At 42.0% G+C, this 25,415-nt stretch overlaps 1 protein-coding gene, 1 long non-coding RNA gene and 1 other non-coding gene across 4 annotated transcripts; 2 read left to right on the top strand and 1 right to left on the bottom strand.

The window, feature by feature from the left end:
* Positions 1–4,175: 4,175 nt before the first annotated feature.
* On the top strand, positions 4,176–4,282 carry LOC125584604. Its single transcript, XR_007321516.1, has one exon. It is a non-coding gene; the product is annotated as a small nucleolar RNA R71 (small nucleolar RNA).
* Positions 4,283–8,144: 3,862 nt separating this feature from the next.
* On the top strand, positions 8,145–9,926 carry LOC106384672 (heterodimeric geranylgeranyl pyrophosphate synthase large subunit 1, chloroplastic). The gene has a single exon (XM_048752927.1). It carries the CDS (start codon positions 8,655–8,657, stop codon positions 9,738–9,740), a length of 1,086 nt encoding a protein of 361 aa, XP_048608884.1. The 5' UTR covers positions 8,145–8,654; the 3' UTR covers positions 9,741–9,926.
* A 4,926-nt stretch (positions 9,927–14,852) lies between these two features.
* LOC125584447 lies at positions 14,853–15,551 on the bottom strand. 2 transcript variants are annotated; one of them, XR_007321378.1, is made up of 2 exons: positions 15,343–15,551; positions 14,853–15,225 (listed from the first exon to the last, which is right to left on the bottom strand). It is a non-coding gene; the product is annotated as an uncharacterized LOC125584447 (long non-coding RNA). The 2 variants fall into 2 exon arrangements; XR_007321377.1 differs by having other exon boundaries at positions 14,853–15,276; positions 15,343–15,532.
* Between the last annotated feature and the right edge of the window lie 9,864 nt (positions 15,552–25,415).

Raw genomic sequence — 25,415 nt, 5'->3', positions numbered from 1 at the left:
TCCATAACATTTGAGAACCAACCACCGTAAAAGTACTTCATCAATCGCAAAACCGGAAACTATGGAAGTGATAATCAAAAACAACACACATTCTCCCTTGAAAACACAATAGTTCTTTTTGGGTAAACGAAAGGTGAGTTAATTTTCCACTTTTATTCCATCTATGATTCTGGAGTTGTGATGAGAATTGTTTCTTATGCATGGTTGGCGCCACGTGGAGCATGGTGACGAGAGGAAAATGAGAATAGATGATCCGTTTCACGTAATTTCTTACATACTTATATCAAATACCTTTTTTTTGACAAAACTTATATCAAATACCTTTTGTTTCATCTTAGTAATCAATAATATTGTTTGCCGGGACAGAATAGCCTAGTGGTAAACACTAGAGTGAATTGGATCCCAAGGCGCCTGGGTTCGAGTCCTCTGGGGTTCCGGAGACCGCCCGTGTCAAAAAAAAAAAAAAAATCAATAATATTGTTTCGTTGTTAACTTTCTATCACTTTCAAATTCTAAATCAATTTGTATTTTTGGCTAGACAAAAATCACTCTCACGTTTACAAGTTGATATCTTGCATATTTGCATTGTCTTAAGTCCTCATTTCACACATAATGATCATATAGATTAGGAATTTAGCATCTTTAGAATCCATACTGCATTCATATGTCCTAATCAGGTAGTGGAGTGTGGAGTAATTGGAAGTGTTTAGAAGCATTATGGCTCAAGAAGAAACGAAAAATGATGTTAGTTCGAGTTCAAACGAGCACAACTCGAGTTGAGCCAACGCGGGTTCCATTACCCGCGTCAAGGCGTCGAGAAGAACATAATGAAGAACTCCAATGCGGCTTGGAGCGACGCGGGGTCGAGTACCCGCTCGCACGAACTAGAAGAATCATCGGAAATCCAGCGCGGGGAGGATGACGCGGGTTGGTGTCGATCGTCTCAACCCGCGTCACGAAGAGAAGGGACCGATGAGTCACGCGGGACGGAGCCACGCGGGAACGTCTACCCGTGCGCATGACGAGAGAGTAACCTCGACAGTCTGACGCGGGACGAAGGCCGCGGGTTCCATTACCCGCGCGCATGACGGGAAAGATCGACGTTCTGACGCGGGACGAAGGCCGCGGGTTCCATTACCCGCGCACATGACGGAGAAGATTGGCGACCATCCGACGCGGGTGGTGTGACGCGGGGTATGCCCAGTCGCTCCAACCCGAGTCAATATTTATCCTAAGTCGAATTTTAATGTTTTTAAGGGCTTTTAAGACTTTTTAATGGAAACCATTAGGTTTTCCAAGGACATATACTCTTGTAATCCCAAAGTTGGGATCTTATCTTGTTTTCTCTATCTAATCACAAAGAACATTTAGGTGAAAGATCTTATCTTGATCATTTTCTCTTGTGATTGTTTGATTATTGGGATCACTAATCATGATTAACACCAAATCATCATTGATTCTTGGGCTCATCATGAAGAGTAGTGAGTAGTCATCTTTGGATTCATGGGTTAGGGAGACTAAGGGTGATTAAGCTAGATCTAAGGTGTTTTAGTATAGATCCATCTTGTTCCTTGCTAGTAGAGTGCTTTTAATGCAATTCTAGAGTTGGCCTCTCTAAAGTTGAGCTCTAGGCATTTCATGCCTGAAAGGTGTTTGATGAAATGCCTGAACCAACTCTCCTAAGCTTTTAACATTATTTACCAAAGAGATTTGTTGTTAAAGGTGTTAAGATGGCTAGTAGACTTGAGATTAATGATTACTTAGATAACATTCAACCAAAGAGATTTGATGCTTGAGTTATCTTAGTAAATGAACATTCATCTAGAGATAGAGTTTGTTTAGGATGGTGTCTAGGTCTAAGGTAGATAGATTGGTTGAAAGTTAACATCTTTAGATTGAAACTTGATCACCTAAGGTCAATTCCTTTAGCCCATGAGTTCTCTTATCCTATAAGAAAGAAACCTTTGTCCTTTATTGCATTTTAGTATCATTCTAGTTAAAAAAATCATCTCACCAATTGATAGCACTTAGATTAAGCATGGTCTTGCATTCCCTTTGCTTTAGAATCACTTAGAACTGGTTTGACATCCTTTATTCTACGACATTTGATTAGGAGCCTTGAAACTCCTATCATCAAATTGGCGCCGTTGCCGAATTCTAAGTTGATTGTGACATTGGGATTTAGTCATTTGCTTGAGACTAAGTCAATTTTTGTTTAATTGTGTTATTGCTTTTCTTTCTTTTTTCTCCCTTTGGATTTCAGGTGTATGAACACAAGGAGCAGAGGTCCAACAAACCTGGTTCCAAGAGTTGAAGACATTAGAGCACTTGAGAGGGAGATTGTAAGACAGAGAAGAGAAGTAGAGCAACAAGCTCATTTGCAAAGGTTGGGGTTTGATATGGAGAATCTGCCTCAAGATGGTGATGCCCAAGGAGGCATTGATCCAAGAGCTGATCACCTTCGACCACAGCGCCAGCCACAACACCCACCACGCCAAGCTCGCGCCATTGGAGCCTAAGATCAACCTCACATTAATGGTCATAGGTTAGGAATCAGAGCACCACCAGTGGAGAACAACAACTTCGAGATCAAAGGGTCTTGGGCTTCCTCCCCCATCTCCAACACAACAAAATCAGTAGGGATCTCAAAGTTACCAACCATCAAAGGGAGGTCTTCTAAAATACCTACAGGAATCTTCACTGATCTATCAGCCAACACCAAAGAGAGTTTACACTTCTTGTATTGAGTAAATCCAAGCTTCTTTGCAATAGACAAAGGCATCAAGCTGACACTAGCCCCAAGATCACAAAGACACCGTTCGAATACCATGGGTCGTAGAGCACAGGGTAAGGTGAAACATCCTGGATCCACTAGCTTCCTTGGAACATCTAACCTCTGGATAATGGCACTGCACTCGTGGGTAAGGATCATCATGCCCTCCATCTCTTTCTTCTTTGCAGCTACATCATCTTTCAAGAATTTGCTGTATTGAAGCATAAAAGCATCAATGATGGGCATTGTGATCTGAACTTCACTCATTTGTTTCTCAAAGAGTGCCTTGTACTTCTCCAATAGTTGTCTTTTGAATCTTCTAGGGAATGGTAGCTTTGGCTCATAGGGAGGAGGAACAAAAGAGGAGTCCTTTGTTGGAGTAGCAGCTTCACCATGTTTCATTGTCCTCTTCTCTTCTCCAACCTTTCCTTTACCCTTAGCTTCAACAATCTTCTCTAGAATTTCTTCATCAACCTTCTCATCTACAATCACCACTTCATCATCAATGTTGATAGCCACCTCCCCACCTTGCTTTTCACCATCCTTGGTGAGAATTCTTGGAGATAACTGTTTACCACTCCGTAGGGTGATTGCTTTCATAGTTTCCTTGGGATTTTGCTCTGGCTTTCCAGGTAATGCCCCTTGTTGGCGACTTGGTTGAGAATTCATTGAAGCAAACTGGTTCTCCAAATGTCTGATCTTGTTGTTGAGCTCATTGTAGCTTCCATCAATCTTGGAGTGAATGTTCTTGAACTCATACCCCATTGTCTTCTCATTCTTTGCCTGAAAATCCAAGAGTTTCTTGAACATTGCATCCACACTTGTATCTGAAGCTGGAGCTTGGGAAGAACTTCCTTGAGCCTGAGTAGACTGATTGTTGTTATTGTTGAAACCAGGAGGGGTGTTTTGTCTAGGTTGATAGCTCCCTTGCTGAGTGTTTTGCTTCTGTTGGTATCCTCCTTGCTGGTTGTTAGAGTAGGATCTTTGCTGGTAGTTGTTGTACTGAAAGTTAGGCTCCTTCTTGTACCAAGAACCATTGTGGTTGATGAAGCACAGCTCTTCTTGGCCTTCCAAACCATCAACCTCATTGATCTTGGGAGGAACCTCTTGATTAGGACCACCCACAAAGTTCATCTGCTCTTGCTTAGCTTGGTTGGAAAGAAGCAAGTCCATCTTCTCTTGCAAGGACTTGATCTCTTTCTTTGTCTGTTGATCATCACTTATGTTGACCCTATCATGCTCCTCACTGTAGACCGAGTCACTCTTAGCCATGCTCTCTACCAATTCCTCTGCCTCTTCCTCGGTTCTCCCCAAGAAGAAACCATTGCTGGCAGTGTCAAGCCTGTTTCTGCACTGTGGTAGAGCTCCTCTGTAGAAGGTGCTAAGCAAACTCTCCTTGCTGAAACCATGATGAGGGCATTGAGACCAATAGCCCTTGAACCTCTCTCATGCTTCACTGAAACTCTCTAGACCTTTCTGTTGAAACCCATAGATTTCGTTCCTGATCTTAGTTGTCCTTGAAGTAGAGAAGAACTTGTCTAGGAAAGCTCTTTTACACTCTTCCCAAGTGGTGACAGTGTCACTTGGAAGAGTCTTCTCCCATTGGTGTGCTTTGTCTCCCAAAGAGAAAGGGAACATCTTCAACTTGAAGGCATCTTCAGAAACACCATTTGTCTTGGAAAAGCCACAATACTTATCAAACTTGTACAAGTGATCAAAACGGTCTTCAGCAGCAAGACCATGATACTTGTTGTTCTCTATGGTGTTGAGCAGCCATGACTTGATCTCGAAGTTGTTGTTCTCCACTGGTGGTGCTCTGATTCCTAACCTATGACCATTAATGTGAGGTTGATCATAGGCTCCAATGGAGCGAGCTTGGCGTGGTGGGTGTTGTGGCTGGCGCTGTGGTCGAAGGTGATCAGCTCTTGGATCAATGCCTCCTTGGGCATCACCATCTTGAGGCAGATTCTCCATATCAAACCCCAACCTTTGCAAATGAGCTTGTTGCTCTACTTCTCTTCTCTGTCTTGCAATCTCCCTCTCAAGTGCTCTAATGTCTTCAACTCTTGGAACCAGGTTTGTTGGACCTCTGCTCCTTGTGTGCATACACCTGAAATCCAAATGGAGAAAAAAGAAAGAAAAGCAATAACACAATTAAACAAAAATTGACTTAGTCTCAAGCAAATGACTAAATCCCAATGTCACAATTAACTTAGAATTCGGCAACGGCGCCAATTTGATGATAGGAGTTTCAAGGCTCCTAATCAAATGTCGTAGAATAAAGGATGTCAAACCAGTTCTAAGTGATTCTAAAGCAAAGGGAATGCAAGATCATGCTTAATTTCAGTGCTATCAATTGGTGATGATTTTTTAACTAGAATGATACTAAAATGCAATAAATGACAAAGCTTTCTTTCTTATAGGATAAGAGAACTCATGGGCTAAAGGAATTGACCTTGGGTGATCAAGTTTCAATCTAAAGATGTTAACTTTCAACCAATCTATCTACCTTAGACCTAGACACCATCCTAAACAAACTCTATCTCTAGATGAATGTTCATTTACTAAGATAACTCAAGCATCAAATCTCTTTGGTTGAATGTTATCTAAGTAATCATTAATCTCAAGTCTACTAGCCATCTTAACACCTTTAACAACAAATCTTTTTGGTAAATAATGTTAAAAGCTTAGGAGAGTTGGTTCAGGCATTTCATCAAACACCTTTCAAGCATGAAATGCCTAGAGCTCAACTTTAGAGAGGCCAACTCTAGAATTGCATTAAAAGCACTCTACTAGCAAGGAACAAGATGGATCTATACTAAAACACCTTAGATCTAGCTTAATCACCCTTAGTCTCCCTAACCCATGAATCCAAAGATGACTACTCACTACTCTTCATGATGAGCCCAAGAATCAATGATGATTTGGTGTTAATCATGATTAGTGATCCCAATAATCAAACAATCACAAGAGAAAATGATCAAGATAAGATCTTTCACCTAAAAGTTCTTTGTGATTAGATAGAGAAAACAAGAAAAGATCCCAACTTTGAGATTACAAGAGTATTTATATGTCCTTGGAAAACTTAATGGTTTCTATTAAAAAGTCTTAAAAGCCCTTAAAAACATTAAAATTTGACTTATGATAAATATCGACTCGGGTTGGAGCGACTGGGCATACCCCGCGTCACACCACCCGCGTCGGATGGTCGTCGATCTTCTCCGTCATGCGCGCGGGTAATGGAACCCGCGGCCTTCGTCCCGCGTCAGAACGTCGATCTTTCCCGTCATGCGCGCGGGTAATGGAACCCGCGGCCTTCGTCCCGCGTCAGACTGTCGAGGCTACTCTCTCGTCATGCGCGCGGGTAGTCGATCCCGCGTGGCTCCGTCCCGCGTGACTCCTCGGTCCCTTCTCTTCGTGACGCGGGTTGAGACGATCGACACCAACCCGCGTCATCCTCCCCGCGCTGGATTTCCGATGATTCTTCTAGTTCGTGCGAGCGGGTACTCAACCCCGCGTCGCTCCAAGCCGCGTTGGAGTTCTTCATTTTGTTCTTCTCGACGCCTTGACGCGGGTAATGGAACCCGCGTTGGCTCAACCCGAGTTGTGCTCGCTTGAACTCGAACTAACATCATTTTCCGTTTCTTCTTGAGCCATAATGCTTCTAAACACTTCCAATTACTCCATAGGACACTCCACTACTTGATTAGGACATATGAATGCAATATGGATTCTAAAGATGCTAAATTCCTAATATATATGATCATTATGTGTGAAATGGAGACTTAAGACAATGCAAATATGCAAGATATCACAATGCAAATATGCAAGATATCACAAGTTGTCATGAAGTTTATATGCAAACAAAATATTCGGTGAAGACCAATCACCAACGAATGCTGAATTGTAAAGAAGACGAAATTACTAACACTTAATAATTAATTATTGTGTTAACGAATGCTAAATCACCAATCACCATAACTATTAATTATTACATTCTGGTTTATACTGTGGTTTTCTACCACTAATCCCATGTATTTACTATTTACTATTTAAATAATATTCATGAAACTTTCATGTATAAGAGAAAATATCAAATCCAAAAGTATGAAGAACTGGTATACAAGTGTTGTCTTTCTTTTTTAACTTATATATTGTTTCTGATTTTATTGAATTTTGTTTGGTTAGTGTGGTTCATTGCTATAAAGTTTCAGCATATTTTTTTCTAAAAAATGTCTGTTCTTTTATTTAAAAATGTCTAACTTTAAATATAGTTAATAAACAGTTTTCTTACTTCTTATAGATAGTTTACTTAAAACATCATAATAATTAGTAACACTTATATTTCTATTTTAACAAAACAAAAACATGTATATTAATAATTATACTGCACTTTTTAGTATTAACATTTTATTTTGACAAAACAAAATGTGCCACTGCATAGCAGGAGCCATAATACTAGTACAATAATAAAGAGTCATATGGGGACAAGTAAGAAGATGGCTCAATAATAAACTATTATTTTATGCCCTTCCCCACAAAACGTTTCTTTCAGGTATTTAAAAACATGAAAGAGTAAAAAATACTGTTAACGCACAAAACATGTGTATTGTCGCCTCGTTGGGTTTTAATAATTTTGGGTTGGATCATTCTAGAGGTAGATAATGCTTATTCAAGATCAGCTATTTCCGAGGGCGCAAAATGAAATTGTTGATTCGCTGGCTAGAAATGTCTATTCTTTTTCTAGATCTCTTTGTTTTATTGGATGTTCTATTTTAGTTTGATTACCATCTCAAGTTTAAGTAATATAATAGACGTTTGTTGTAAAAAGAAAATTAAAATCAATAATCAAAACTGTGACATGTGTTACACTTATCACATGGAAAATTATCGGATAAAATTTGACTCTAGTTAGTGGATATAATCAATCAGCTATATAAACTATTCTTTTATGCCCAATAATAAACTAGAGTCAATAATAAACTCATGTGTTACACTCAATAATAAACTATTCTTTTATGCCCTTTCCCACCAAAACGTTTCTTTCAGGTATTTAAAAACATGAAAAAGTAAAAGGGGAAATTAGGTAGATATACTGTTAACGCACAAAACATGTGTATTGTCGCCTCGTTGGGTTTTAATAATTTTGGCTTGGATCATTCTAGAGGTAGATAATGCTTATTGAAGATCAGCTAGATGGCGAAAAATGAAATTATTGATTCGCTGGCTAGGGAGGTCTATTCTTTTCATAGATCTTTTTGTTTTATTGACTGTTTTACTCCGATCTGGTTACCACCCCAAGTTTAAATAATATAATAGATGTTTGTTGTAAAAAAAAATTAAAATCAATAATCAAAACTGTGACATGTGTTACACTTATCACATGGAAAATTATTGGACAAAATTTGACTCTAGTTAGTGGATATAATCAATCAGCTATACTTTATTCTTCACAAGTTTATTAAGATATATATCAACATGAATTTCTAACTAATTATATTAGTATTTAACTAATTTTTTTAAAAAAAATTATATTAAAATATTTCATTTGAAAGAGTTTAACATAGATCTTTTAAGTCTATGAAACTTTTATATTAATATAATTGATAAGAGATTCATATTGAATACATATTCTCTTTCTATAACATTTTTATTCTAGAAAGAAAATTAAAATAAATATTTTGGAGGAAAATAAGCGTGACCATAGTTATATTTTACAAAATTAATAAACAATGGAAGTGAAGAAGAAGCTGCTTTCTAATAGTAAAACATACATCGTCATCTCCAACACTAACCCTTTATAATGATCTACACTCCAGTAGTAATGGCCAACACAAATCTTGTTTTACAATCCCAAGTTACATACTCTTGAGAAACCACAATGGCTTCAATGACTCTAGGTTCATTGGTTCACCACCATCATCCTTCTATCTTTACCCGATCTTCTTCCCTCACGACTCTTAAACCCATCGTCATCAACTCAAAACGCACCGTTTCATCATCATCATCTTCCTACATCGTCTCCTCTTCCGTCGTCACTAAAGAAGACAACCACAATTACAAACCATCATCCTTCGACTTCATGTCTTACATGGTTAGTAAAGCCGAGTCCGTCAACAGAGCCTTGGACTTGGCCGTTCCTCTCCAAGAACCACTCAAGATCCACGAAGCCATGCGCTACTCTCTCCTCGCCGGAGGCAAACGGATCAGGCCCCTTCTCTGCATCGCCGCTTGCGAGCTCGTCGGAGGCGAAGCATCCGTCGCTATGCCGGCAGCTTGCGCCGTCGAAATGCTCCACACCATGTCCTTAATCCACGACGATCTCCCGTGCATCGATAACGACGATCTCCGCCGCGGGAAACCCACGAACCACAAAGTCTTCGGCGAAAAGGTCGCCCTTTTGGCCGGAGACGCGCTTCTTCCCTTTGCCTTCGAGCATTTAGTGTCGGCGACGAGTCCCGTGGTTTCTCCGGTGAGACTGGTTCGAGCCGTGGGAGAATTGGCTAAAGCCGTTGGCGTCGAAGGCGTCGCGGCTGGACAAGTGGCGGATATAAGCAGCGAAGGGTTGGACCCAAACGACGTCGGTTTGGAGCATTTGGAGTTTATCCATTTGCATAAAACGGCGGCGTTGCTTGAAGCCTCTGCGGTGTTGGGTGGGATCGTTGGAGGAGGGAGTGACGATGAGATCGAGAGGCTGAGGCAATTCGCCAGGTGTGTTGGTTTGTTGTTTCAGGTGGTTGACGATATCTTGGACGTCACGAAATCGTCTCAAGAATTAGGTAAAACTGCTGGGAAAGATTTGGTTGCTGATAAGCTGACGTATCCGAAGATTATGGGGTTGGAGAAATCGAGAGAGTTCGCTGAGAAGTTGAGTAGAGATGCTCGTGAACAGCTTTTAGGGTTTGGTTCCGACCAGGTGGCTCCTTTGTTGGCTTTGGCTAATTACATTGCCAATAGACAGAACTGAAGTGTGTTTTCTTTCTTACTTGTTAGAATCATTCGAGATTTTATTCTCTGGTCTTGTTTCAGATTGAATTGTATAAAATATCGGAGAAGCTGAAACAGATTCTTGTGCTTGTTTGTTGGTGTAATCTCTATGTTTCCGTGTACTACAAGATAGTTATGTGTTTAATATTAGGGAATTTTACTCGAACATTACATATTTTAGGGCAATTGACTAGAATCATACAAATCTTTTTTTTATTAATGCCATTTTTTTTATACCAAGCGTGCCATTTTTTATGTTATGAGAAAAAACGTATTTACAAAAATGCCATTACTTTTTAGTGCCACATAAGGAAAAACCCGGCGCCACGTAGGAATTATGTTTCGTGTTTTCATTAAGTCAGCCGTAAAGCACTATATACGTCGTTACGACTGAGTTATTGCTACGTTGCGGCTGAATTAAACAACGCGGCTGACTTAAGAGAAAACGGCTGACGTAAGAACATAAGTCAGCTGTTAGTTACAGCTGATTTACAGAAATCTGGCTGATTTATGGGATAACGGCTGACTTACGTACACGCGTTACACGGCTGAGTTATGTTTACACGGCTGAATTAATGAACATCGACTGGCTGAGTTATTGAACTTACGATCGACTTATGGGATGTTGTTATGGCTGAGTTATATTTAATCAGCCATAATTGGATGGGTTAACAGTAAACTCAGCTTATTTACGGCTGACTTATTAGCGAAAGATTAATTACTAGAATAGCATTCGTTTGACGGCTGATTTATTTGACGATACGGCTGACTTATGATTTTGCATCCTAATTACGGCTGATTTATTAGCAAAAGATTAATTACTGAAATAGTATCCACGTTTCGGCTGACTTAAATTGTACACGAGGGTTGATTTATTTAGGCTGAGTTATATATTCGTTTGGCGGCTGACTAACCGATTTTCCATGTCATCTGCCATGTCATCAACTCGGATTTGCCATGTCATCACTAGTCTAATGTTACAACAGTAAAATAAGGGTCTATGTTATCTTTCTTCTTCATCTTTGTTATCTATCTTTTTCATCTTATTCTTCATCTTTCTCTGAGATCTTATGGATCTGGTAATTATTGTTTCTGCAACTAGGTCTATAAAAATAGATTTAAAAAAAATTTAAAATCTGAGACAGTTCTACTGCAGTCGTCGTCATTTTCGATGATGATCAGTTAAAGAGGAGCTTCCTCTCCTCTAGTGTCATGTATGGCAGCCCGACATCATGTAAGAATGCGTCCGACATCCTGCAAGAATGCTCCCTCTCTCATTGGATTCATCGTCTTGCAGAAGAAGAAGACTCAAAGAGAGATGAAGAAGCTAAGTCCTGTAAATTGTAAAAAAAAAAGAGAGTTGAATAAAAAAGTAAGAAAATGAGAGAAGACGAAGAAGATGATGAATTTGAAAACTGATTTTATATTTTTGATGACTTAGATGGTGCGTCATCTGAATATGATAACACCAGTGAGTCTTCAACACATATGTTATGACTGAATTATGCATACGTTACGGCTGAGTTATGCATATGTTACGGATGAGTTTATAATTTTTTATAACTTTATAGTTCTATAGTTTAGGGTTTGAAGTTCAAATTTATGAAAAGATTAAAGTTTTAATATTGTGTTCAAAAGATAAACTTTATAATTTTATAACTTTATAGTTCTATAGTTTAGGGTTTTAGGTTCAAATTTAAGAAAAAATTAAAGTTTTATATTGTGTTCAGAGTTGAAGGAATGATTTTGTTCCCGCCCAAAATATGAAACGTCGCGAAACAAATTACACTTGATGGCTAAGTTATAGGAACGTTACGGCTGGCTTATACTATTCAGATATGTTATGAATGAGTTATGCATACTTTACGGCTGAGTTATGCAAACGTTACGGCTGAGTTATAATCAAATTACAGCTGACTTATGCATACGTTACGGCTGAGTTTATAATTTTTATAACCTTCTAGTTCTAAAGATTAGGGATTCAGGTTCAAATTTAAGAAAAGATTAAAGTTTTAGTATTGTGTTCAGAGTTGAATGAATGAGTTTGTTCCCGCCCAAAATATTTTGTTTCCGCCCAAAATACGAAATGCCGCGAAAAAAATTACACTTGACAGCTGAGTTATAGGAACGTTACGGCTGGCTTATACCATTCAAGAGACAAATCAGTCGCATAAACAACATAGATCTAAAAACTCAAAAATCTGAGACAGATTTATAGCAGTGGTTGTCGTCTTCGATCATGGTCGGTTAGTGAAGAAGCTTTCTCTCTTCCAGTGTCATGTATGGTGATCCGACATCCTGCTGCTTCCTCTATGATCGATTTCGTCGTTTTGTAGAAGAAGAAAGAGTTAAAGAGAGAGAGAGAGATGAGGAGACTAAGTTCCGTCAATTGTAAGAAAATGAAAGCTATAGTTTAGTGATTGCAAGAGAACATATATAAGTGAGCATATATCAACTGAATTTGAGTTTTAGGATATATTTGTATCAATGATTGTAAGAGAACATATATCAACTGAATTTGAGTTTAGGGTATATTTGTATAAGTGATTGTAAGAGAACATATATCTCAAGATCAAATTAAAGTCTCAACTTGAAAATTCAAGAAACTATACACATTAGTTGATTTATATTCACATGATATTGTTAAGAAGATCTTCAATATAACTTTTTAAAATACTTGAATTCAGTTTTCTGATTTTAGGGTATGTTTGGGATATGGCTGAGTTATCTAAACGACACAGCTGAGTTATATAAATGATACGGCTGAGTTATCTAAATGACACGGCTGAGTTATATAAATGATACAACGATTTGGGATAAGACGCTTGTGGAGACGATTTCTTAGTTGAATGAATGATTTTGTTCCCGCCCAAAATATGAAACGTCGCGAAAAAAATTACACTTGACGGCTGACGTATAGAGCTGACTTATAGAGATGACTTATAAGAACGTTACGGTTGACTTATACCATTCAGATACATTACGGTTAAATTATGCATACTTTACAGCTGAGTTATGCATACGTTACGGCTGAGTTTAATTCTAAACCAACCCTAATCTAAAACCTAGAAACAAAATAGCTTGCAGCCGTCGTCAACAAAATCTAAACCTAACTAAATCACCGTGTGTTTCTTCCGCATCACGAGGCCGCAAGGTCATTATTGTTTTCTTCCTTCTCCGCCGCAGTCTCGTTACCACGAGAGCTCTGACGTCTTCAAGTCACACAACGGTTTTGTTACCTCCTCCACCACCAAGCTCCTCTGCCTTGTCCACCTTCCAGTAACAAGAACAAATTGTTATAAAAAATGAATGATGATGTATGAATTTCTCTTGTTTATAAGACAAAAAGTGAGAGAGATGAAGAAGATCTGGGACTGTGAAGAACTCCCGAAGGAAAGAAAAGAGGAGAAGGGGACGTCAAGTAGAAGAAAGAAAGTGAAGAAAAAAAGCATTTTAGACCACTAGATCAAAACTAATCAATGGTCAAGAATTGTAATCATTGTACTAAAAAAACTAACCAATGAGAAAGAAGTTAGAAGATAACTCCAAGATGGATTTGTAGTCCTTAGATTAAAACAATCAATGGTTACTGTTTTAATTTTGATGGTTAAAATTATATTTTATATTAAACTGTATTTTTGATAAAGTTTTAAATTTTAAATGAGCAAATCTCCAAAATAGCACATTTCTAAGTTTATATCACAAAATAGCACTCTAAAACTAAAATGACCAAAATAGCATTTTATCTTTTGAAAATTTTAATTTTTTTATTTTTTCCAAATTTGAAATCTTATCCCCAAAACCTCATTTCTCAACTCTAAACCCTAAACCCTAAACCCTAAACTCTAAACCATAAACCCTAAACTCTAAACCCTAAACCCTAAACTCTAAACCCTAAACCCTAAATCCTAAACCCCACTCTTTAACTCTAAAACCCTAAGTTTGTGACTTTTGATAAAACATTAAGTGCTATTTTTGTGACTTTTGACCTTGAGTGCTAGTTTGAGAACAAAAACTTGATTTAGTGCTATTTTTGTCTTTTTCTCATTTAAAAACTTGGATTTTATTATGTTGATTTTTTGATGTGTGGTTTAAATATGAAGTTTTAAGTTTTGGGTATATAATTGAGTAAGTTTAGGGTTTGGTATATAGTATTTTGGGTTTCGATTTAACATTTAAGAATATATTTTTAAATAACAAAAATATTAGAGTTTTAACATTTGTAGTTAGAATTTATGGTATATGATTAATTAAATTGAAGTTTAATGTTTTATGGTATAGGTCAAAGCATGTGGTTTAGGGTTTAGGGTTAAAGGTTCGAAATATATATGGTTTGAGATAATGTTTTGAAAATATTTAACTTTATAATTTTATATTTAATATTTGTAGTTTAAATTTTAAAATATTATAATTTTATATTGAAAATATTGAACCCTTAGACTAAAACCAATCAATGGTCATGAAAAACCAATATAATTTCAATTTTAGTTATTTTCAATTTGTTTTAAAAATTGCTTAAATTTAAAGAATATAGCTACGGGTTTAAATCAAAATTTTAAATAGAATTTTAAATTAAAGATTTTTTTTAAATGATTAAAATTTGAGTTTAACTCTAAACTATAAACCTAAACCTTAAACTTTAAATAATAAAAATATATCAGATTTAATGTTTAAAGATAAACTTTATAATTTTTATAACTTTATAATTCTATAGTTTATGATTTGAGGTTTAGATTTAAGAAAATATTAAAGTTAGAGTCTTGTAAATACGAATTGTATAAGTGATTGTAAGAGAACATATATCTCAAGATCAAGTTAAAGTATTAACTTCAAGAAACTATACACATTTAGTTGATTTATATTCATTTGATATTGATAAGATGATTTTCAATATAACTTTTTAAAGTACTTGAATTCAGTTTTCCGATTTTAGGGTATGTTTGAGGTATTGCTGATTTATATAAACGATACGGCTGAGTTATCTAAACGATACGGCTGAATTATCTAAACATTTTCTGATTTTAGGGTATGTTTGAGGTATGACTGAGTTATGCAAACGACACGACTGAGATATATAAACGACACGGGTGAGTAGTGTCAACATAGCATAAATCAAACACAAAATATATAGGTGAGTTATGTTTTTTACATAGAAAACCAAATATACAGGTTTTCTGCAACATTCCGGTGATAACTCGTCCATGTATCCAAGTTTCAATGAACTCCTCTGTGTCGTCTCTGTTGAATCCATTCCGGCTTACAAAACTAAACCAGAAATTAAAAATAAAATCAAACCACTACATTTCCCTATCTCGGTTTACACTAAACCAAATTAAAAAAAAAACTAGACCTAAAAAAAAAAACTTCAGCCGCCTCGATGTTCTGTCTTCTCCAGCCTCTGGCTCTGTCTTCTCTCGGACCTCCTCTTCGCCTCCTGCCTCCGGATCTGTTCTCTCCGCCTCAACCTTGAGCAAAGAACAATCCAAAGTAGCGGACTTTAACAACTACAAATCCCACTACAATCCAACAATGTTACGAGATGAAGATAAGTAAAAAAAAGTGAGAGGATGAGGAAGAGAGACCTTGGTCTGCGGCAGTTCGGTGATGGAACAAAAGAGAGACCTCCAGTCACCTCGTCTCGTCAGGCCTCTTGTGCTTCCTCCAACTTCCTTTACCAAAAAAACAAATCAAAATCAGATTCAAAGGAGAGAAAGAGAGAGGGAGAGAGCACTACAAGAGTGGAAAAGAAAGAAGAGACTCAGATCGTGGAGAGAGAGAGAGAGAGAGAGAGAGAGAGAGAGAGAGATGTGGGAACCGAAATTCGCACTGTTGATTTCCGTTTAAATAAGGAAACTAGAAAAACCCTAATTTCCCAGAGGACCCGGATATCTGTTAATTACCACACGTCAAGCAATCAGAACACGAGAATAACAACGATAAGAATAAGAAATCGAAAAAGAGAGCAAAGTAGATCTTATTCCGAATCTGTGTATGAGCGTTTACAACAAGGTATAAGCCTGGGCTCGAGAGCTATCGGCAAGATTCCTAGTTCTAGCAACCCTAAGACGGCTAAACCTAATTTAGTCGCAGCTCGAAATAACAAAAACGGAAAATTGCCTAAATTGCTCTAAGTGCTAAGTTTGCTCTGAAAAGTCTTCTGCCATGCTCCTCGCCTAGGACTCCTTATATACTAGCTCCAATGTCAGTTTACGCTTTTACTCTTCTGCCCTTAAGCCGTCATAGCATAAAAATGGAGATATTCCATTTTTCCCGATCTTCCAATTATCTTCAAAACTTCCGTATTTATCCGCGGAAACTTGACATTTATCCTTCCTTGTGGACCAAGCGTAAACCGTGCCGCAGTTTACGGGCTTTTGGTTAAGAAATCGTAGGATGGGCCTCGAGTCGTGTTTTAGATCCCTTTGGGCAGTCTTCCGACTCGACAAGTTTACTACGAATTTTTTTTGATAAAGAACGAACTTTCCGCGGTTTCTAATCCACGAAGTTTGATCGATGAATTTGAATAGCGGAAAACATGGACTGAGCTTGCTACGGTCTTCGGGAGATAGCATTCGAAGGTTTGACGAGAATGCATGGATTGATGTCGTATCGATGTTCGGAAGGGTTCAATCGCTACACAGCAACTGAACTTCGGCTCGAGCCCGGTGGCTACGTAGCGACCGAGCGGGACGAACACTCGGTAGCTACGTAGCAACCGAGCTTTGGCTCGAGCTCGGACGCTACGTAGCGACCGAGCGGGACGATCGCTCGGTCGCTACGTAGCGACCGAGCGGGACGAGTGCTCGGTCGCTACGTAGCGACCGAGCTTTGGCTCGAGGTCAGTCGCTACGTAGCGACCGAGCTGGACGAGCACTCGGTCGCTACGTAGCGACCGAGCTTTGACTCGAGCTCGGACGCTACGTAGCGACCGAGCGGGACGATCGCTCGGTCGCTACGTAGCGACCGAGCGGGATGATCGCCCGGTCGCTACGTAGCGACCGAGCGGGACGAGTGCTCGGTCGCTACGTAGCGACCGAGTTTTGGCTCGAGGTCGGTCGCTACGTAGCGACCGAGCTAGACGAGCGCTCGGTCGCTACGTAGCGACCGAGCTTTGACTCGAGCTCGGTCGCTTCATTGCGACCGAGCTTTGGCTCGGACTTGGTTGCTACGCAGCGACCGGACAGCGTGTATGCGTGGTAATTACGCAACGATCGAGCTTGGTTAGTTTGGTTTGAATCTTCAAGGATACTTCTTCGTAAAAACTTCGTGTTTGGTTATATTTTACGAAAGTTACATCTTCCTTTTTACTATCTCTTTCGGAAATACGATCTCCGAGGATTTTCGGGTGGTAATTCCGTCGTAACCGTTTTTGACCCCAACAGTTAGCCCCCCAGCCCGTTAGGATCATGCATCGTAGGATCCTAGCGTGCGGTTAGGCATGTTCGGCAAGTTAGGCGTGATGGATGGAATTAATATCCGAAAGTCCGAGCTTGAACAGTAAATCCTCATGCTTATAAGAAGGGAGGTAACTTGTTTCATAATTTTTTCACTTTCTTGTCTTTCTCTAAGATCTTTCTTAAGAAAAAAATTTCTTTCTTTCTCTCCACCCTTTTCCTCTATTTTCTTAGGAGAAGTTTAAAGATGTCGAGCAAGAAAAAGATTGCGAAAAAAGGGTCTTCATCCGCGAGTGCTTACGAAGAGCTCATTGTTCCGAAGATGGAGTTCGTGCCTCACTCGGTACATCCTGCCGAGAACGAGGCATGGTGGGTTGCTCATTATGGCTCGTTGACCCCTCCCAAGGAGAAGTCGTTCCCGGTCCTGACCCATCGTGGAGTCGAGAAAGGGGATGCAAGCAGGAGTACCGACGAGTTTCTCGCGATCATGCGATCGTTCTACCATATCCCGGATGCTGTGGAGTTCCGGGTTCCTCGCCGTGGGGAATGTGCTAACAGCCCCCCAGAGGGTTACTTCACTTGCTACGAGGCGTTCGTAGTGCGTTGTCGCCTATGGTTCCCAATACCCGAAATTCTCGTCCGAGTGTTGGACCGTTTCGAAGTTGCGATAAGCCAGTTGACTCCCCTTGCCATTCAGCATCTTATTGGGATCCTGATCCTAAGCTACGAGCATGGCCTTTCCCTTTCCGTCGATCATTATGAAGCGCTTTTGAGGCTTCAACTTGTCACAGATACGGATAAGCATAGGTTGGTCCCTCGGAAATTTATGTCAGTGGTTAAGAAGTTCATTTCGAACTTCAACTCGTGGAAGAAGTTCTTTTTCTTTGTTCGTATAGACGCTGCGTCCGTCGAAGAGAGTTGCATTCCACTGTTCCGGAGGTTGCCGAATGATCGTCCCTTCATCAACCCTCTTGCTCCGTTCCCTGAGGACATCATTGCGGTGAGGGATCTTCTCAGGAACGGTCCCTTCTTCTGGACTTCTTTTACGCCGAAGAGGGTTCGGAAGGCACTGAGATTCGTGCAACCCGGTCCTGCTTTGGCTGCGGACACGGGAAGCGACTCCGAATCTGACGACCAGAATCCCGTCGAAGCTCCAACAGCTGTGCCGGAGTCGAGCTCTCGGAAGGAAAAGATGTCGATCTTGGCGACATAGAATTTTCGATGGATGACTCTATGCTTCCAGGATGGGATCCGAACCTTGCTTACGGCGATGGGAGTGGTTCGAGCGAGGTCCCTATTCCGGATTTCGATGATTTCTTTGCTGATCTGCCACCGGGTTTCGATGCTCCTCCTCCTACGAAAGAATCGGCGAGGCCGAGAGTCGTTGCGGAAGGATCTCGCATCATCAATGGGGTTAGTTTTTTGAGAATTTTTTGGTGATTGTCCTATGTATATATATATTTATAACATGTCAATCGATTTTGCAGGGCCTGAGCTTGCTGGGCTCGGCCATTGAGGCGGGCCATAGAGAAGCCATGGTCTACCGCTTCAAAGCGGAGAAAGCGGAGCGGGATCTCGCTCGCGTGCAAGGCGAGATGTTGGAGCGAGAGGCGCAACTTACTCGTGATCATGCGCGGGCCATCCGCAAAGCGGAAAGGAAAGGCAAGAGGGAAATCGTCGAGGTGATGAAGACTCGTGCCTCTCAATTCCAGGTTGAGTATGGGAACCTCAAGAATGCCTTTACCTTGGTGGGTGACTTTCGTGAGTGCCGCGGTTCGGTCGGAAGTCTTTGGAGGACGCGAGCCGATGACTATGCGTTTGAGGAGGAAATGAGCTTGATGAAGAGTGGGATGAATGAACGTGCCCACGCTGAGGCGCTTATCCCTCCGATCGACGAGCGGATTCAAGGGTTCTGGGATTCCATCCCGGTTTCCCCTGATACCGAGGAGGTTTCGACTGGGTTTCCCGATGATGGCGAGGAAGTGGATCGTCCCGCGGATGCGTTCGGTGCTTCGTTGTCCGGGGACTTTGACTTTGGATTATGAGAGGTGGAATAGTTATCGAAAGAGAGATGCTCGTCTTTCTGTTTCATGTTTATGGCCGATTGTGGCCGAGAGATTTGTACGGGCCTGTTTTGGCCGTTTTTATCGTTTATCGGGATTGGCCGTTGGTGGCTTTGAATCCCCTTACCGCTTTACGCGGTTATTTATATGATGAATGTTTTCGTTTTCGAGTTTTCCTGAGTAGGTTTGAAGTAAATATGAGTTGTCGTCTCATATTTAATTCCGATGAGACGTTCAATCTGTTGGTTCGTTCGTGATTTTCGTAAAAATTATTTATCTTTACGATTTTCGAGAACATTGAGATACGAACGGAGAGACATGGTTTAGGATCTCGTATCTTTTAGATATCATGCCTTGAGATGTTTGAGACCAGAGCGTTGGGTTTAGGGCAAGACCTAGGTTTACTTTCGGTTAAGGTTTATGCGGTGACTAGCCGGCTATCGTTTTTCCTGTTGCGATTTCTTCCTGATTCGCACCGATTTAAAGTCCGCGATATGTTCTCGGCTTATATGACTTGTATGGTACGAATCGAGCATCTTCTCAGAATTAACTGGAAGTGCTAAACCAAAATTTCGGATTTTTGTTGTAGCGCGCTTTTGTCCTTGTGCTGGACGTTTTTAAAGATCAAAAGAGTGATCGAATTGCGTTTGTTTAAGACGGCTGGCGTGTTCGTCGGGGCCAATCGACGAACGGGGTGTAAGGTTTTGGTGGTCGCGTTCGGACAATTTGTTCGTATTATCTTCGAATTTTAACTTTGCGACGTCTCGCAGTTGTTTCGAGGATTATACGTGTATCTTTGTGCGTTTGAAGGATGATGATTTTTTTACGATTTTTGGGCCGGATGAGGCTGCAGACAAGAGTCTTAATGTTTCCAGGCGTGTCCTGAAAATTTTTTGTGTTTAACTGAAGCGTAAACGTTTTCCGATAAAAAGGACAACGTATATTGTAGTAAAAGTTTTTGAAGTTTCTTAAAAACTCGATTACAATAATGGCGATTTTTTAAGTGGGAGTATACGAGTATACGCACCCACTCCCCCCCCCTTTTTAGAGAGGGGGATAGCTGAACTCGTCTTTTGACGAGCTGCCTACGTACCCCTTTCGAGGATCAAGCCATCTCGTAGTTCTGTTTCATGCCGCGAGTGTTCTTACTCGGCGGTAGATGTCGCGATGTCCGCCTTGACCTTGTCGATCGTGGCTGGGTCAACGCTATTTTCCGGATGTTCCGGTTGAGTTGTAGCGTGGGCTTCAGACTTGTGTCGAGCTTCGACGTCCGATGCGTTTGCGTTGGTAGACGTTTTTAATTCGTTTTTCCCGGGGTGCTTTTGGCCGAAGATTGGTCTATCTTCGTGCGCTTGCCGTTTACAGCTGCAGAAGTCGTGATTTGCCTTAACTTGTGCTCTGCGAGGAAGCATAGCCGCGACTGTTTTTGGCACCCCCAGATGGCCGCGACTCCGCTTGGGGTTGGGAATTTGAGACCCAGGTGGAAGGTTGACGGAACTGCCTGCATGGCGTTGAGCCATGGGGTTCCCATGATCACGTTGTAGATAGCGGGATGATCGACCACCGCGAACTCGACGATTTTCGTGATCTCCTTGGCCATGACTGGCAATTGGATCGATCCAAGAGTCATCGATACTTCGCCTGAAAAACCCGTGAGTGGTTTTGGCGTCGGAATTACTTCTCCGAGTTCGATGCTCATCCGTTTGAGAGTGTCGCGGAAGATTACGTTGACCGTGCTTCCCGTGTCGACGAGTACCCTTCCGACTTCTAAGTCTCGTATAACGAGATCTATGACGAGCGGGTCGCAGTGAGGTTGATCGATGCCGCCGGCCTCTTCCTTTGTGAAGGTGATCGAGCAATTTTGGCCATCTCGGGGAGGAGACCATGTAGACCAATTTGCGCTCGACTCCGCCTTCCGTTGGTAAGCCTTGATGGCCGACACAGTGTCGCCGCAGTATTGTGATCCTCCGATGATCATATTGACTCTGCGGCGATTGTTATCGTTCCCTTTGTCGTCTGGCCTCCTGCCGCGTTTATCCCCAGGCTGGTTTTGTTGAGGGGATTTTTCAGCGGACGGATTTCTGTCCGTCTTTGGAGGGCGATCAGAATCGAGGATCAGATCCTTGACGCTAGTTACTTCCGAGAGCTCTCCAGCGAGTAGCTTCGCGGCCAGTCTTGCTCCCAAGACTTTGCAGTTGGTTGTGGAATGTCCTCGGGATTGGTGGAACTCGCAGAAGGTGTTTTCGTCATACCCTTGATTGCGAGTCCATGTGTTGCCCGTGGTCCGACCCTGATCCGAGTTGATCGCATAGTTATGCGCCCCCTGGAGATCTTCCCCCTCGTGATGGACGTACTTGCCGTTACGAGAGTTCTTCTTTTTCCCTTTCGGGTCCACGTCTTTCGAGGATGGTCTTACCGCCTTATGTTTTTGCGATAAGACTTTAGTTTCCTCCTCTACTATGATGTAGTCCGTTGCTTTGTGGAGGGCGTCCTGGATCGTTCGTGGTTTGTCGAGAGTTATCCACTTTCTGAATTTCGACTTGTACCAGAGCGTCTTTCTCAGCGCGTCGATGGCCACTTTGTCGCTTATCCCACTGACCCTTGACATTATCAGCTTGAACCGACTGATAAACTCGCGGAGGGGTTCGTCTTCCCTCTGGGAGAGACTCCAGAGGTCAACATCAGAAGTTTCTCTGTCTATGAATACAGAGTATTGCTTGAGAAATTCCGATGCGAGCTGTCGGAAACTCCCGATGCTGTTACGACGAAGGCGTGCGAACCATTCAAGTGCTGCTCCTTCCAGGTTTTCAACGAACAGGCGGCAGTAGCCGGCATCCTTTTCGCCGTCCTTCAGTCTAGCTCTTCCCATCGCGATGTGGAAAGCCTGAAGGTGCGCTTTTGGATCGGCCGTACCATCGTACTTCGGTACTTTGATTTTTCCCGGATCGGACACCCTCATGTCCAAAATGCGATTGGTAAAAGGGGTCTTCCGAGCTCCTCCCTCACTTATGCCGCAATCTTGGTGATGTAGTCGCGAAGATCGCGGATATCCGATGTCTCGTCAGTAGATTTCCGAGCCTGTCGGCGTTTACTGCGAGTGAGCTCGGTTTGTCTTTCAGCCAGCTCCTCCTGTTCGTTCCAATAGGTGATTTCTTCCTCTTCCGTAATTGGTTTTTCGAACGGGGAGCCTTCCCGAGCAGATCGGCTTCTGGTCCTTCTCGGATGTCTGTCGACGTCCTCGTCGGTGTCATTGGAAACATCGCTAGGATCCAGGTCAATGTGTTTGGCTTCGTTATCCTCCGAGTCCTTTGCAGGGGGCGGAAGACTTTCAGGGTTCCCCTTTTCGATGGGAGATTTCTCGCTAGGGTTTTGACCGGAAGGTCGTTCCCGCGCGACTCCTGATCTGTCGAGTGGGGTAGCGAAGTCGAGCCTTTTCCCGCGGATTTTGGTGGTTCCGCGGGGGCGGATTGCTTGGGTCCTTGCCGTTAAGGTTTCAACCTGTTGGGTCAAGGTATTCACGAGCTTATCCTGTTCTTCCGACCTTTTCTCATAGGTGGCGAACATCTTTTTAAACTCCTCGAGCGTCGCGGCGTTGGCTTGTGCGTTGGCCGCGGATACGTCCGCTACTGGAGTGTGGAGATCGGTGCCGCTGCCTCCGTTAAGAGGAGTTTGCACGTTATCCGCGTCGTTAGTTGACATGTCTGATCGAGAGTGATGTGGCTTTTGCGGGTTAGATTGATCCGTACCCCCCCTCCTTCTAGCGCCAAACTGTGGGAACCGAAATTCGCACTGTCGATTTCCGTTTAAATAAGGAAACTAGGAAAACCTAATTTCCCAGAGGACCCGGATATCTGCTAATTACCACACGTCAAGCAATCAGAACACGAGAATAACAACGATAAGAATAAGAAATCGAAAAAGAGAGCAAAGTAAATCTTATTCCGAATCTACGTATGAGCGTTTACAACAAGGTATAAGCCTGGGCTCGAGAGCTGTCGGCGAGATTCCTAGTTCTAGCAACCCTAAGACGGCTAAACCTAATTGAGTCGCAGCTCGAAATAACAAAAACGGAAAATTGCCTAAATTGCTCTAAGTGCTAAGTTTTCTCAGAAAAGTCTTCTGCCATGCTCCTCGCATAGGACTCCTTATATACTAGCTCCAAGGTCGGTTTACGCTTTTACTCTTCTGCCCTTAAGCCGTCATAGCATAAAAATGGAGATATTCCATTTTCCCGATCTTCCAATTATCTTCAAAACTTCCGTATTTATCCGCGGAAACTTGACATTTATCCTTCCTTGTGGACCAAGCGTAAACCGTGCTGCAGTTTACGGGCTTTTGGTTAAGAAATCGTAGGATGGGCCTCGAGTCGTGTTTTAGATCCCTTTGGGCCATCTTCCGACTCGACACGTTTACTACAAATTCTTTTTGATAAAGAACGAACTTTCCGCGGTTTCTAATCCGCGAAGTTTGATCGATGAATTTGAATAGCGGAAAACATGGACTGAGCTTGCTACGGTCTTCGGGAGATAGCATTCGAAGGTTTGACGACAATGCATGGATTGATGTCGTATCGGGTTTCGGAAGGGTTCAATCGCTACACAGCGACTGAACTTTGACTCGAGCCCGGTGGCTACGTAGCGACCGAGCGGGACAAACGCTCGGTCGCTACGTGGCGACCGAGTGAGACGAGCGCTTGGTCGCTACGTAGCGACCGGGCTTTGGCTCGAGCTCGGTCACTACGTAGCGACCGAGCGGGACGATCGCTCGGTCGCTACGTAGCGACTGAGCGGGACGATTGCTCGGTCGCTACGTAGCGACCGAGCTTTGGCTCGAGCTCGGTCGCTACGTAGCGGCCGAGTGGGACGATCGCTCGGTCGCTACGTAGCGACCGAGCTTTGGCTCGAGCTCGGTCGCTACGTAGCCACCGAGCAGGACGATCGCTCGGTCACTACGTAGCGACCGAGCTTGGCCGAGCTCGGTCGCTACGTAGCGACCGAGCTTGGCTCGAGCCTGGTCGCTACGTAGCGACCGAGCGGACGATCGCTTGGTCGCTACGTAGCGACCAAGCTGGACGAGCGCTCGGTCGCTACGTAGCAACCGAGCTTTGACTCGAGCTCGGACTTGGTTGCTACGCAGCGACCGGACAGCGTGTATGCGTGGTAATTACGCAACGGCCGAGCTTGGTTAGTTTGGTTTGAATCTTCAAGGATAATTCTTCGTAAAAACTTCGTGTTTGGTTATATTTTACGAAAGTTACATCTTCCTTTTTACTCTCTTTCGGAAATACGATCTCTGGGGATTTTCGGGTGGTAATTCCGTCGTAACCGTTTTTGACCCCAACAAGAGAGAGAGAGAGAGAGAGAGAGAGAGAGATGGCGGATGGTGGTGGTGACGAATCTGAGAAGCGATTGTGGTGGTGACGAACGATGGCGGATGGGAAAGATGGCGATGGTGGTGGTGACGAGTGAATGAGCGGTGGTGGTGGTGACAAGCTGAAGGAGAGATGGCGATGGTGGTGGTGGTAAGGAGGTCAAACGTGATGGATTGGAGGAGAAGGAGGCGTCACAGAAAGAGAGATTTGTGTGTTAGGTTAAGAATTGTTATCCATGCAGTATAGAAACTGACCAATAAGAAAGAAGGTAGAAGATAACCAAACGATGAATTTGTTGATGTGGATTGTTATTACCGATGTGGATTTAGTTTTTAAAAATAATTTCAATTAAAAAAACTAGCCAAATGTTTTTTTTGTCATTTACTAGGGTTATCCAAACATTATAGTAATTTTAAAATGATGTATAACACTCTAGTAATAAACCAGCTTTTCTAAAACATTCTAGTAATTTTCTCCTAATATTATGAGATCAATCTTTGTAGTTTCAGACTAAACAGTTTAGTCCATTAGGAACCTTTTAAGGCCCAGATTGTAGTACTGGGCTATGAAAACCGATTCGATCTTTAGTATATACGACTTTAACAGTTCTTGACCTTGTACCATTTTTCTTATGTTAAACATAAAAAGAGAGAGTGAATTTTGAGGTTTGGTGATGAAACAGGCTGGCAAACTTAAGTGGTCAAGATACATGACAGAACATACACGTTGATCTAGACATGGACCACGAATACCACATGGAGGTGGCCATCCCATGCCGGGATTCCCACTTGAACCAATTAAACTGAGATGTGTTTTGCGTTTTCCCT

The sequence above is a fragment of the Brassica napus genome, chromosome C3, assembly GCF_020379485.1.
Source record: "Brassica napus cultivar Da-Ae chromosome C3, Da-Ae, whole genome shotgun sequence".
Lineage (NCBI taxonomy): Eukaryota > Viridiplantae > Streptophyta > Magnoliopsida > Brassicales > Brassicaceae > Brassica > Brassica napus.
Note: the sequence above shows the minus strand (reverse complement) of the source record. Positions and strands in the feature narration are given on the sequence as shown.

Excerpts from the sequence above, each read along its gene's own strand:
- LOC106384672 (XM_048752927.1), top strand. The coding sequence starts at position 8,655 with ATGGCTTCAATGACTCTAGGTTCATTGGTTCACCACCATCATCCTTCT.